The sequence below is a fragment of the Hibiscus syriacus genome, unplaced genomic scaffold (genome assembly GCF_006381635.1).
Source record: "Hibiscus syriacus cultivar Baekdansim isolate YM2019G1 unplaced genomic scaffold, ASM638163v2 tig00110634_pilon, whole genome shotgun sequence".
NCBI classification, from domain to species: domain Eukaryota; kingdom Viridiplantae; phylum Streptophyta; class Magnoliopsida; order Malvales; family Malvaceae; genus Hibiscus; species Hibiscus syriacus.
Genome location: NW_024062807.1, coordinates 523,932 through 536,045, shown reverse-complemented (window position 1 = coordinate 536,045; position 12,114 = coordinate 523,932). Strand labels below are relative to the sequence as shown.

At 36.2% G+C, this 12,114-nt stretch overlaps 1 protein-coding gene across 1 annotated transcript; it reads left to right on the top strand.

Moving 5' to 3' along the window:
- The first annotated feature begins 4,412 nt into the window (after positions 1–4,412).
- On the top strand, positions 4,413–11,115 carry LOC120136662 (WD repeat-containing protein 36-like). Its single transcript, XM_039152623.1, has 18 exons — positions 4,413–4,615; positions 4,700–4,727; positions 4,800–4,900; positions 5,024–5,227; positions 5,320–5,563; positions 5,892–6,067; positions 6,500–6,582; positions 6,876–6,948; positions 7,429–7,494; positions 7,650–7,692; positions 7,798–7,937; positions 8,220–8,426; positions 8,685–8,769; positions 8,938–9,232; positions 9,531–9,792; positions 9,877–10,096; positions 10,178–10,392; positions 10,783–11,115. The coding sequence occupies exons 1-18, from the start codon at positions 4,490–4,492 to the stop codon at positions 10,930–10,932; spliced, it is 2,718 nt and encodes a 905-aa protein (XP_039008554.1). The 5' UTR covers positions 4,413–4,489; the 3' UTR covers positions 10,933–11,115.
- The last annotated feature ends 999 nt before the right edge of the window (positions 11,116–12,114 follow it).

Here is a 12,114-nt window from a genome sequence, read left to right as displayed (position 1 = left end):
TTTTGTTGGTGATATTGGTGGCCATATATGTGTTATAACTGCAGTCTATGGCAGTAACAGTGGTTCTGACAGACTGTGCCTCTGGAGGCAGCTGGAAGAGGTGGAAAGCTTGGTGGGGGAGTCCTCCTGGCTAATAGGAGGTGACTTCAATACCTTCATTAATGATGAAGAAAGCTCAGACTTTGAGAGGCTTGGGCCTTTTTACACTGCTGAAATGGAGGCTTGTAGGAGCTGTTTGTCTTCCTTGGGGCTCTTTGACCACTCCTATGTGGGTCATCTTTTCACATGGTATAATAAACAAGAAGAGAATTTCTTGGCACGTAAATTGGATCGAGTTCTTATTAACTCCCGATGGCTTGAAGATTTCCCAAGTTTTTTTGTTGAGTTTATAGCTCAGGGGGTTTCTGATCATTGCCCTGCTGTGATTTCTTTTTTCAAGGACAACCAGGCTGACATGCCCAAACCTTTCAAGTTTTTCAATTGTTGGGCTAATCATGGTGATTTCAAGAGTGTTGTTAAAGAGTCTTGGCAGCTAGAAGTGTCCGGCTCTCCTATGTTTTGCCTTTTTGCTAAGCTGAAAAGGCTCAAGTTAAGACTTAGGGAGTTCAACAGAAGTCATTTTGATGACATTTCAAGCAGGGTAAAGGCCAAAAGAGCCCAGCTTGAGAAGATGCAACTTGCAAATCTTTCACAAGCTGGTTGTCATTTTGTAGAGGATAAGATTATTTTTAATGAACTTCAAGAGCTTGAGGTGGCTGAAGCTTCTTTCTATAAGCAAAAAGTCAAAGTCAATTGGTTGAAAGAGGGTGACAGAAATACAAAATTTTTTCAATCTACTGTAATGAGGAAAAGAAAGAGAAACACGATTAGATTACTCTATGCTGAGGATGGTTCTCGGTTGGATTCTTTTGATGCAATGTCTGCTGAGATTTTGAGATTTTACACTGACTTGCTTGGTTTTGAAGATGTTGGGGTTAAAAGTTGTGGTGTTGATCTTCTCAAAAGTCTGTTGGGGTATGAGCTTCCTTGTGTTGCTGCTGCTTCATTAGTTGAGGAGGTCTCTAATGAAGAAATCAAAAATTCTTTGTTCAGGCAAGGTAATGAAAAGAGCCCTGGGCCAGATGGTTATACGGCTTATTTTTTTAAGATGGCTTGGGATATTGTGCAGGATGATTTTCTGGCTTCTATTAGGGATTTTTTCCAGTCTAGAACTCTGCTACCTGCTTTCAACGCTACAGCAATTGCCTTGGTGCCTAAGACTCCTAATACTGGTATGGCTAAAGACTTTCGTCCCATATCTTGTTGCTCGGTTGTCTATAAAACCATCACTGGTATCATTGTTAAACGGTTAGCTAGTTACTTCCCTGACATGATTTTGCCAAATCAATCTGCTTTCATTAAAGGGCGTAGTATAGTCGATAACACACTCTTAGCTCAAGAGATCGTTAGGGGATACTCCCGCAGATCACTTTCCCCTAGGTGCACCCTTAAAGTTGATTTAAGAAAGGCTTTTGATTCTGTTTCTTGGGACTTCTTGATGAATGTTCTTGCTTCCTTGGGGCTTCCTGAAAAGTTTAGGGATTGGATTTCTGCATGTGTCACTGGTGCTAGATATTATGTGGCATTTAATGGTAGTTTAGTGGGTTTTTTTAAAGGGAAGAGGGGAATTAGATAGGGTGACCCACTGTCCCCTTATCTCTTTGTTCTTATTATGAATGTGTTGTCCCACTTGCTAAATACTACTGCCAAGGATGGGCTTATCCGGTTTCACCCTAAATGTAAGTGTGTTCTCTCACCCACCTCAGCTTTGCTGATGACTTGTTAATTTTTTGTCATGGGACTGAGACTTCTATTTTGGGTGTTGTTAGTGTTCTTGAGGCCTTTTATGAGTTGTCTGGGCTGCAGTTAAATGCTGGAAAAACTGGGTTGTTCTCTTGTGGTGTACATGAGGATGTTTTGAGAAGAGTGCAGGCTATTACTGGATTTAATTTGGGTAAGTTCCCTGTTAGGTACCTTGGTGTGCCATTAGTTACCAGGAAACTTACTGCTAAAGACTGTCTTCCTTTGGTTGATAAGATTAGAAGTAAGTTATCTTTGTGGTCCAAGCTGAGGCTGAGTTATGGTGGCATAATGCAGCTTATCCAATCTGTTTTATTCAGTATTTCCAATTACTGGTGCAGGCAGTTGGTATTGCCTAGTGATGTCATTAGGCAGGTTGAGCAACTTTGTATGCGTTCTTCTGGAAGGGGGATGATACTCCTGTCAAGGGGGCTAGAGTTAGCTGGAAGCAAGTCTGTTTGCTGAAGTCTGAAGGTGGTTTAGGCCTTAAAAGTCTGGGTTGCTGGAACAAGGTTTGTTGTTTTTTGCTGATCAGAAATATCCTTGCAAATGATGGGTCCCTCTGGGTGGCCTGGGTTAATGAATATGCCTTAAGGGGGCTTCTTTTTTGGCAGCTGGTTATAAGCCTCAGTTCAGCTGGATCTTAAGGAAGCTGTTTAAGCTTAGAATAGAGGCTACTAGCTTATTTGACAGTGTAGTTGACTGGAATTTGGTTAAAGGTTATTGGGTGTGGGAGAAGTTGAGGGACAAGAGAGAGAAGGTCATTTGGGAACACTTACTTTGGTTTCCTCTTCGTATCCCTAGAATGTCTATTGTTGCTTGGATGGTTTTTTTGAATCGCTTGCCAACTAAGGATAGGTTTATCCATATGGGGATTGAGTTAGATGGGTGTTGTGAGCTTTGTAGTGATGGTGTGGAAAGCATGGATCATCTGTTTAATGATTGCATTTTTGTTGTTGGTCTCTGGAGTAAAATTCTGCAGACTTGCAGAATTCCCTATAGGGTGCTGTGTTGGGATGATACCTTGGTCTGGGCTGCCAGCAATCTTAAAGGGAAATCCTTGCTGGTCTGCATTCTGAAGCTAGCTTGGACTAGTCTTCTGTACTTTGTCTGGGAAGAACGTAATCTCAGACACTTTAGAGGCTGCTTTCGGGCGATTGATGAGGTTTTTGAGGTTATCAAACGGATAGTCATCGTTAAGTTGCATGATTGTAGCGTTAACAAAGCTGATAGGGTTAATTCTCAACTTTGCCTTGACTGGAACATCGGCTAGCTTGATGTTTGCTTCTGATCTGTTGGTCTCTTGCCTGTAGACATGCGAGAGGTCCCTTTGTGGTGGTTGTTTGCGGGTTGTTTTCCTTTTCTAATTTTGCTGTTTTCTGTTTTGCTATTTACTACTTGTTGTTTGCTTCTCTTTTAGTTGTCCTTCTTGAGTTGTTTTGCTTAGGTTGCTTGTAGGGTGTTGTTTATTTTTTATTTGCTTTCTGCAGTTGTATTGGTATTTGCTCTTTCTTTGGGTAATAAAATCAAATTATCAAAAAAAAAAATTATCGAGTGTCTCATCATACTAAACCAATTAATAATTGGTTCTCGTTGGGCCTCGTTCTTGTAATACCGTTTCTAAGTTAACTAGTTGGGCAATTAGAACTAGTGGTTCTTTATTTTTTGACTTGGTTTATCCCGAGATAATTTCCAGTGACATTATGTCTGATGTATTGAATTCTTGATTTATGGTAGTTGGGCACTTTTTCCCTTTGTTAGGTTTATAAGAGGTTTTTAATGAGACCTATCGGTTTTGTTCAGAAAAATTAATAATTGAAAATTTTATTATTAATTTTTGGTATAATCATTAGTAATCAATTCATTGATCGATAATCAAACTCATTTTTCTTCATTCACAACATCAAAATCTAAACATTTGATCTTACTTAAATGATTAAGTGTCTCATCTCACTAAACTCATTAATCGATTCATTACTGTTAGTGATTGCCACCACCGTTATTGAACCCCAACCCATTAAATCTTCATTGTCGGCCATCCACCTTGATGTCATCCCAATCTTAAATTCATATACTCAAATCCTTAAATCTCTAAATCCTTAATATCTAAATTCATAATCTATAATTCATTCTCCATATAGTTGTCCCTTCCTCTTCCATCTGAAACTCGTTGTTAGTTAGATTCTTCGGCACACTTCATCGTCAACACACTCCTAATTTACCAACACACGTTTTTCTCTCTATCGTCAACACACTCTTCATCATCTGAAAATACGGAAATTAAGATTTTTTCAATAATATATAAAATTTATTTTTTTAAAAATTCAGACAAATTAAAAAATAGATTACATGTCAACGTTGATAACTGATTTTTAATAATTTTTAATAATTTTTCTAATGTATATAGTGAAATTTATTTTAAAATGGTAACTTAGAAAAATTAAACATTTATTTTGAGTGAAACAAATTTAGGTACCTAAATTAAATAAAAGGTATAGCTTAGGCAGCTATATTTGAATTAAACCTTTTAACTCCGCACCCAAAAAGGCCAAAACCCTAAACCCTCCGCCGGCCTCGCTTTTAAACTAAAACCAGAAGAGGATTTTTCATTCAGTTGAAGTGAAAGGAAAGAGAACAGAGAGCAAAAGAAATGGGGATATTTGAGGCATACAGAGCAATAGGATACATAACAAGCGGAGTTCCTTTCTCCGTTCAGCGATTGGGCACCGAAACTTTCGTCACTGTCACCGTTGGCAAAGCTTTTCAGATTTACAACGTCAGTACTAATCTTTCCTTCTCTGTTTTTGCTTTCTAAAATGTTGAAATTGTTCATCTTCTCACTTTCAGCTTCCTTTTGCAGTGCTCCAAGCTCAATCTGGTGCTAATTGGTGAGTGTTTTTTTTTTGGTTAATTTCAGTTTTTGGTTAAAAGCTGGTTTTCTCCTAATTCTGTTCATGTAGGTCCTCAATTATCCAAGAAGATTCGAGCTCTTGCTTCGTACCGTGATTACACGTTTGCCGCGTATGGGACAGATATTGCCGTGTTTAAACGAGCTCACCAGGTTTATCTTTGGTCTTTTATTTATTTCTCACTGTCTTGTATTATTCATGTAGAACTGGTTTTTCCCCTTGAAATTGTTCTTTTGGATTTTGGTCGCAAAATTAATGCATGTGCAATTGTGCAGGTAGCAAATTGGAGTAGGCACAGTGCTAAAGTCAACTTATTACTTTTATTCGGGGATCACATTCTAAGCGTAGATGCTGATGGTAATGTTTTCATATGGTCGTTTAAAGGAATTGATGAGAATTCTGCTCCAATTGGACATATCAAGCTAGATGCCAAATTCACTCCTACTTGTATAATGCATCCAGATACTTACTTAAACAAGGTAACATTCCCCGCTTTGTTGCTAATATGGTAATAGGTGAATTTTAAGTGTTATGATAAATGTACTTGTAGAACTAAGAAGAGTTTGAACAGGTTCTTGTTGGGAGCCAGGAGGGTTCTTTGCAGCTTTGGAACATCAGCACAAAAAAGAAACTTTATGAATTCAAGGGATGGAATTTGGGTGTCTGCAGTTGTGTTTCATCACCTGCACTAGATGTTATTGCTGTTGGTTGTGCTGATGGAACAATTCATGTTCATAATATACGTTATGATGAAGAAGTTGTAACATTTAAACATTCTGCAAGAGGCACTGCCACTGCCTTATCTTTCAGCACAGGTATTTTCATTATGGACCTTTTTTGAGCGCCTTGCTTGATCTTGAGCTTGCATTTTCTGTTGATATGTTGGAATTTGCTAAGGCTATAGTAGGGGTAATTGATTCAAGCCAGCACGCGGTGGACTTGAGCTTGGTCAAGCTTTATTTTCTTCTGCTTGGATTTGGAAGCTCAAAAAATAATCCAGATACTCAAGCTGAAGTCACTTAGACTCAATAACTTTAATTTTAAATTACAATAGGGCTTTTGCCAAGTATTTTCTATTAGAGAAATATCTGATTCCTCAAGCCATCACTAAGCATAATTATACTGATGCCCTATATTCTGCAGATGGACAGCCCCTTCTAGCATCCGGAGGTTCTTCTGGCGTAATAAGCATATGGAATCTTGAGAAGAGAAGGCTTCAAACAGTCATAAGAGAGGCTCATGAGAGTTCAATTATTTCACTTCACTTTTTTGCTAATGAGCCTGTATTAATGAGTTCATCGGCTGACAACTCAATTAAGGTATGATTAAAGTAGTATTAATCTTTTTCCCTTACTAGTTTTTTGCTGAAATTTTTATGTCTATAAAGTTTTAAGTGGTTAAAGTGAGTGAACATGCTGCAAATACAGTTAGTTGTTTTGTATCATGAGTGATGATAAAAATATTTGAGATTTGAAACTATATTGTATCATATTCAATGTTTTAGAACTATGGCATGAACTATGTTGTGGTTTATTTAAAATTTGACCTTACATTAATCTATCCTGTGCATATTGCTAAGTCTGATTCTCCCCCTTCCTAAACAAGAGGTTCTGTGCATGCTTGCTGTATTCTTTTTTCTCTTTTCAGATCGGTGTGGTGATTATCAGTCTTTGCACTGTGGTTTATGCTGCTCATGCTCATTTATAATACTGGGAAATGCACTTCTGATATATATTTTTTTGCTTTCACAGATGTGGATCTTTGACACAAGTGATGGAGATCCTCGTATCTTGCGGTTTCGAAGTGGACACAGTGCTCCTCCACTTTGCATCAGGTAATAGCACTCCATACAATTTAATCATGTGCAACAGTCTACATATTCATTTCACCCCTAACATTTTTAACAATTATAAGTGTATTAGAATGTTAATATGAATAAGGTTAATACAATTCAAGAACGGTACCTGCTAAATCATCTTGTAGTACTTGGCCATATGACCTCTGAAATTTGAATACTAAGTGTACTCAATTTCTATCTAGCCCGTGATTCAGTTATTTCAAAAAAAATTCTTGGAGAGATCATTTTGCTCATGGAATAACTAATTGGAATTTTACCCGCTTTGGCAGGTTCTATGCCAATGGAAGGCATATCCTGTCTGCTGGCCAAGATCGTGCTTTTCGCCTTTTCTCTACCATCCAGGTTTGGCATCTATAATCAGGAATTTTGTTTTTCTTAATGAATTTTGATATGCATGATGTTTCTGATTGACCATTGTTTAAACTTATATTCACCCCAATGGGACCTTTTTTTTATCAAAAAGTTTGCAGTTTCTGTGTATTGTTTGGTGGCAATGATGTATTTAAGTAGATAACACCTACCCCTTGACCTCTTTATAATGTTCCATGCTTGTTTAGTACAATGTTCAGTTCTTTCTGATTGATATAATTGTCTGAACTAGAGCTGGACTTGAATGTGATATAAACCCCTTTTTTCTGATTCTAAGAACTGATAAAATCCTTTATCTAATCTGCAATTTGAAAATAGCTTTGGTTCTTGGGTATACTTCTTATGGTTTGCTCTTATTCTAACCCTCCATCCATGGATTTCTATATATACATCTACGTGACAATTAATATAATTTTCTTGTTGGTAAAAACTTGTCTACTCTGTTGTGATCAGGATCAGCAAAGCAGAGAGCTGTCACAAGGTCACATATCTAAGCGAGCCAAGAAACTAAGAATGAAGGTATGGCCTGGGTGAAATGTTGGTACTTTTCTGGCTAAGTTAGCATGGATACCTCAATACTTTTGTCTGCGAAATTACTAATTTCTTCTGCAACTGTTTCAATTTTTTGTTGAGTGAATTCTTTCTTCAGCTTAGTTTCATGTTTTTAATTTCAGGAGGAGGAACTAAAATTAAAGCCTGTTATCGCATTTGATTGTGGTATCTTCTGCTATATGCTCTTTCATCATTTAAATAAGTTTTTTTTTTGGTTTTGTCAAAGTGATTTAAGTTTTGCTGTTGCTCTCTCTCTTTCATTAAAAACAGCTGAAATCAGGGAACGAGATTGGTGCAATGTGGTTACATGCCATATGGATACTGAACAGGCATATGTGTGGAGACTTCAAAATTTTGTCATTGGTGAGCATATTCTGAGACCATATCCTGAAGATCCCACACCTGTGAAGGTTATGCTCAATCTAATTCCTACCATTTAGTTTTTGTTTATTTCCATAAGTTTTATGTATTAATATTTGTATTTTCCTGCTCCAAATGCAGTGAATACTTTCAATGCTCTTGTATTTATAGAATATAGCCTAGATGGCATAAGTATTCCTCTTCATTTAAAACATTAAACAGAAAATACTACTGATATTTAAACTATTCAAATATGAGAAAGCCCTGCTATGAACTAGTATTTCTTGAACTATATTAATTGTAACTGATGATTTTTTTCCTTCTGGTTACAGGCCTGTGCAATTAGTGCTTGTGGTAATTTTGCTATTTTAGGGACGGCAGGTGGTTGGATTGAGATATTCAATCTCCAATCTGGAATAAGTCGAGGTAGTTATCTGGACAGGCCGAAAGAAAGTGCTCATGATGGAGAAGTCATTGGAGTTGCATGTGATTCTACAAATACCTTGATGATAAGTGCAGGGTATCACGGAGACATTAAGGTATATTCTTTCCCTGATACATGTTCTATTTTACTATTCTTAACACAGACCTCTAAGAGTAATATGTGATTATAGCTTTTGACATTCCTTTGTAGGATATAGCTGTAAATACCTTGTTAAATCTTTCCACCTTGATTTATGTTTTACTAAAAAATATTTTCCAGTCAGTAGTGAGACGGGCTGATGATAACTTGATTTATAATATTTACTTTTAAGCATGCAGAACAAAGTGAATTTTTTTTAATGATTTTTGTGTAGGTATGGGATTTCAAGGGACGCTACATAAAGTCTAGATGGGAAATTGGATGTGCTGTGGTTAAGATTGTTTACAATCGCCTTAATGGTGAGTGTTTCTTTTGGTATTTGTTGTTATCAGCCTTGAACCTTGGTTTTTTCTGTGTTTGTGTCATTGAGTATGTACTCCTGCTTCTCTATGGTATACCTGTCTCTTTTTCTTAGTCTTTTAACGTCTTCAAACATATATTTATCTACTGCTTTTACTTTTTGGCAGGTCTTTTGGCCACAGTAACAGATGATTTTGTTATTCGTGTGTATGATGTTGTGGCATCAAGAATGGTTCGTAAATTTGAAGGCCATACAGACCGTATTACTGATTTATGTTTCAGTGAGGATGGCAAATGGCTTCTATCATCCGGCATGGATGGGAGCCTTAGAATTTGGGATGTTATCTTAGCGAGACAAATTGATGCTATTCATGTCGATGTAGCTATCTCAGCATTGTCCTTGTCACCAAATATGGATGTTTTAGCAACTACCCATGTTGATCAGAACGGGGTTTATCTGTGGTAAGTTTTCAATTGTCTCACCTTTACCTTATGGGCCAAAGAAGTGTAGCTATTAGGTCTATTTATCTTTGTGATCTTCTTTTCGCTCTAAATAGCTGGAAAACCTGAATACGAAACTTAGTTTGATGAATTACTCCTTGGTAAACAACATGAACAATAATTTTTCTAAACTAGAACACGGCGATGATAAATATCATGTATTTTGGTCATAAGTGTACTACAAGCAGATGATCCACGTAACTACACTTTGATTTTAATTCTTTGTAAGCAAAACTAGTTGGATGGTGATCTTAATCAGGGTTAACCGGTCAATCTTCTCGGGAGCTCCAAATGTGGATTCTTTTGCAAGTGGAAAGGAAGTTGTAAACATCAGATTGCCATCCATCTCATCTGTGGATGGATCACAACTTGAGGATTCTGATGAACCCGTTACAGACAACTCAGTTCCGAAAGATGCTTCTGTCTCTGCAACATTCATTAAGCAGATTCCAGAGCTAGTTACTCTCTCACTATTGCCAAAAAGCCAATGGCAAAGCTTGATCAATTTAGACATTATAAAGGTTACTCTTTACACTTTCTTTTATTTCAAGCAGTTAGTTAGACTTTCTGTAAAGATCGACGCCGTAATTGCATTATAATTGCAGGTTCGCAACAAACCAATTGAACCTCCCAAGAAACCCGAGAAGGCTCCTTTCTTCCTACCTTCAGCTTCATCTCTTTCTGGGGAGATATTATTTATGCCTAGTGAAGCTAATGGGAATAATGATGCAAAAGGCAACAAAGCGGAAAATAACGATAGGAAACTTGACATGCCGCCATCTGCATTTTTGCAACTTCTTCAGTCCTCTGCGGAGATAAAAAACTGTAAATTCCATTTTGAACTTTATCGAATATCCGGGGTCAACGTCTTTGCAGCTGATATTTGTGTGCCTTAACATGTTGCAGTTTCTGCATTTACTGATTATATTAAAGCCTTGTCTCCTTCGGCCTTGGACATGGAGCTCCGGATGCTTCAGATCATTGACGATGAGAATCTCGAAGAGCTTGATAGGAAACCTGAGATGATCTCAATCGAACTGTTGTTGGATTATTTTGTTTCTGAGCTATCCTACAGGAACAACTTTGAGTTCATACAAGCTGTTATCAGGTTATTTCTGAAGGTATTATTCTCTTACCTTATTTAAAGGATTTTCATTTTATGGTTAACAATACTTTTTGTCAATAGACCATCGGGTTTGTAGATGTCCCGATTCTGACCCGAACCCAAAAGAACCAGCCCAAACTTACCTAACATAACTCAAATATGTCCGGATAAGAAATGTCTAGAATGACCTAAACCTGGAATAAACCCGAAACCAAAATGACCCAAACTCAAAACATCGAACTTTACAAGCCTAGGAAAAAATAAAAGGCTTTAATATACGTTTTCTTTGATTGACTATTGGCCGATGTATCTTCTCTAGTGTTCATTCTTGTTTTCTTCTGTTAACGCCAAGAGTTCTTAATGGTGACTTTTCATTGATGTAATTGTCTATACCATATTTCCCCAGATTCATGGCGAAACGATACGACGCCGTCCGGAATTCCTACACGAAGCAAAGAAGCTCCTTGAAATCCAAACCGACGTATGGCAGAAGATCGATACGATGTTTCAACAAACAAGATGCATGGTTACCTTCCTCGGTAATTCACAATTTTGAAGTGTTCAATGTGCAACTGTTTGGTAAGTTGTGTAACAAATGCAGAGTTCCCTGCAAAATGGGTACATGATTTCACCCCTGAATTTCCCATACATGGCTAGAATTGTAGATGGAAGGGAATGCATGTAATTTTTTTTTTACTGTCAAATATTTTTTAGTTATAAACGAGCTTATTTATTCACATCACACTCAGATACTTACCATTTTCGAGAGTGAAATCGTTTCAATTATTTGTTCCACGTAAAAAAAAACTTTTTACTGTTTTAAATATAGAAATCTTGATCAATATAACAGAGATATCGTATTAATTTAAAATTTTATGTGCGTATCAAATGTAATTATATCAAGAGTAAACTATGTATTTAGCACCAAAACTATCAGTTTTGGCTCGTTTTAGTACGTAATTTTTTTTTTTTTTACTTCAAAATCATATTTAATATTTAGTTTTCTTTCATTTTAATGTCTCTCATTTAAAACTTAACACGTTTAGTATCTAAACTATCAGGTTTGACCGTTTTAGTACCTACTCCCATTTTCTCGAAACATAATGTTAAATTTTGAGCGGTGGTATTAAAATGAAATAAAAACTAAAGTTTTTAATTGTGGGGTATTAAAATGAACAAACATTAAACTTTAGGCATAGTTTTTTTTTAAAAAAAAAGAGAATTTAGGTATTAAAATAGATCAAAACTGATATTTAAAATACTAAACGTGTGATTTACCCTTATATAAGTCTAGTTGATATAAAGAAAATTTTAACATTGAAATAAAGTACAGAGACAAATATAGAGAGAGAGAGTTTGTATGATATAAAGAAAAATAAAAGTAAAAAAGAAGAATAAATTCGAGGAAGTAAATGAAGAAGATAAGGGGAAAAAAAAGGAGATCGGTAGAGTAAGGAAATGAAGAGTAGAAACTCTCAAGTAATTTATAGTGACAATTTTTGTGTTAAATAATATTATATATATACATTGTTTTTTTATATCTTGAGGTGAATTATTATAAAATTTGGTCCCAATCTAATATTATATTTTTGAGTAAATTACGTATTTAGTACTTAAATTATCAATTTTAGTCTGTTATAATACTTAAACTTTTGATTTTTTTAAAAAATCATATTAACTTTTGGTTTTTATTTCATTTTAGTACCATGCCGTTAAAAACTTAATATGTTTAGTGCAT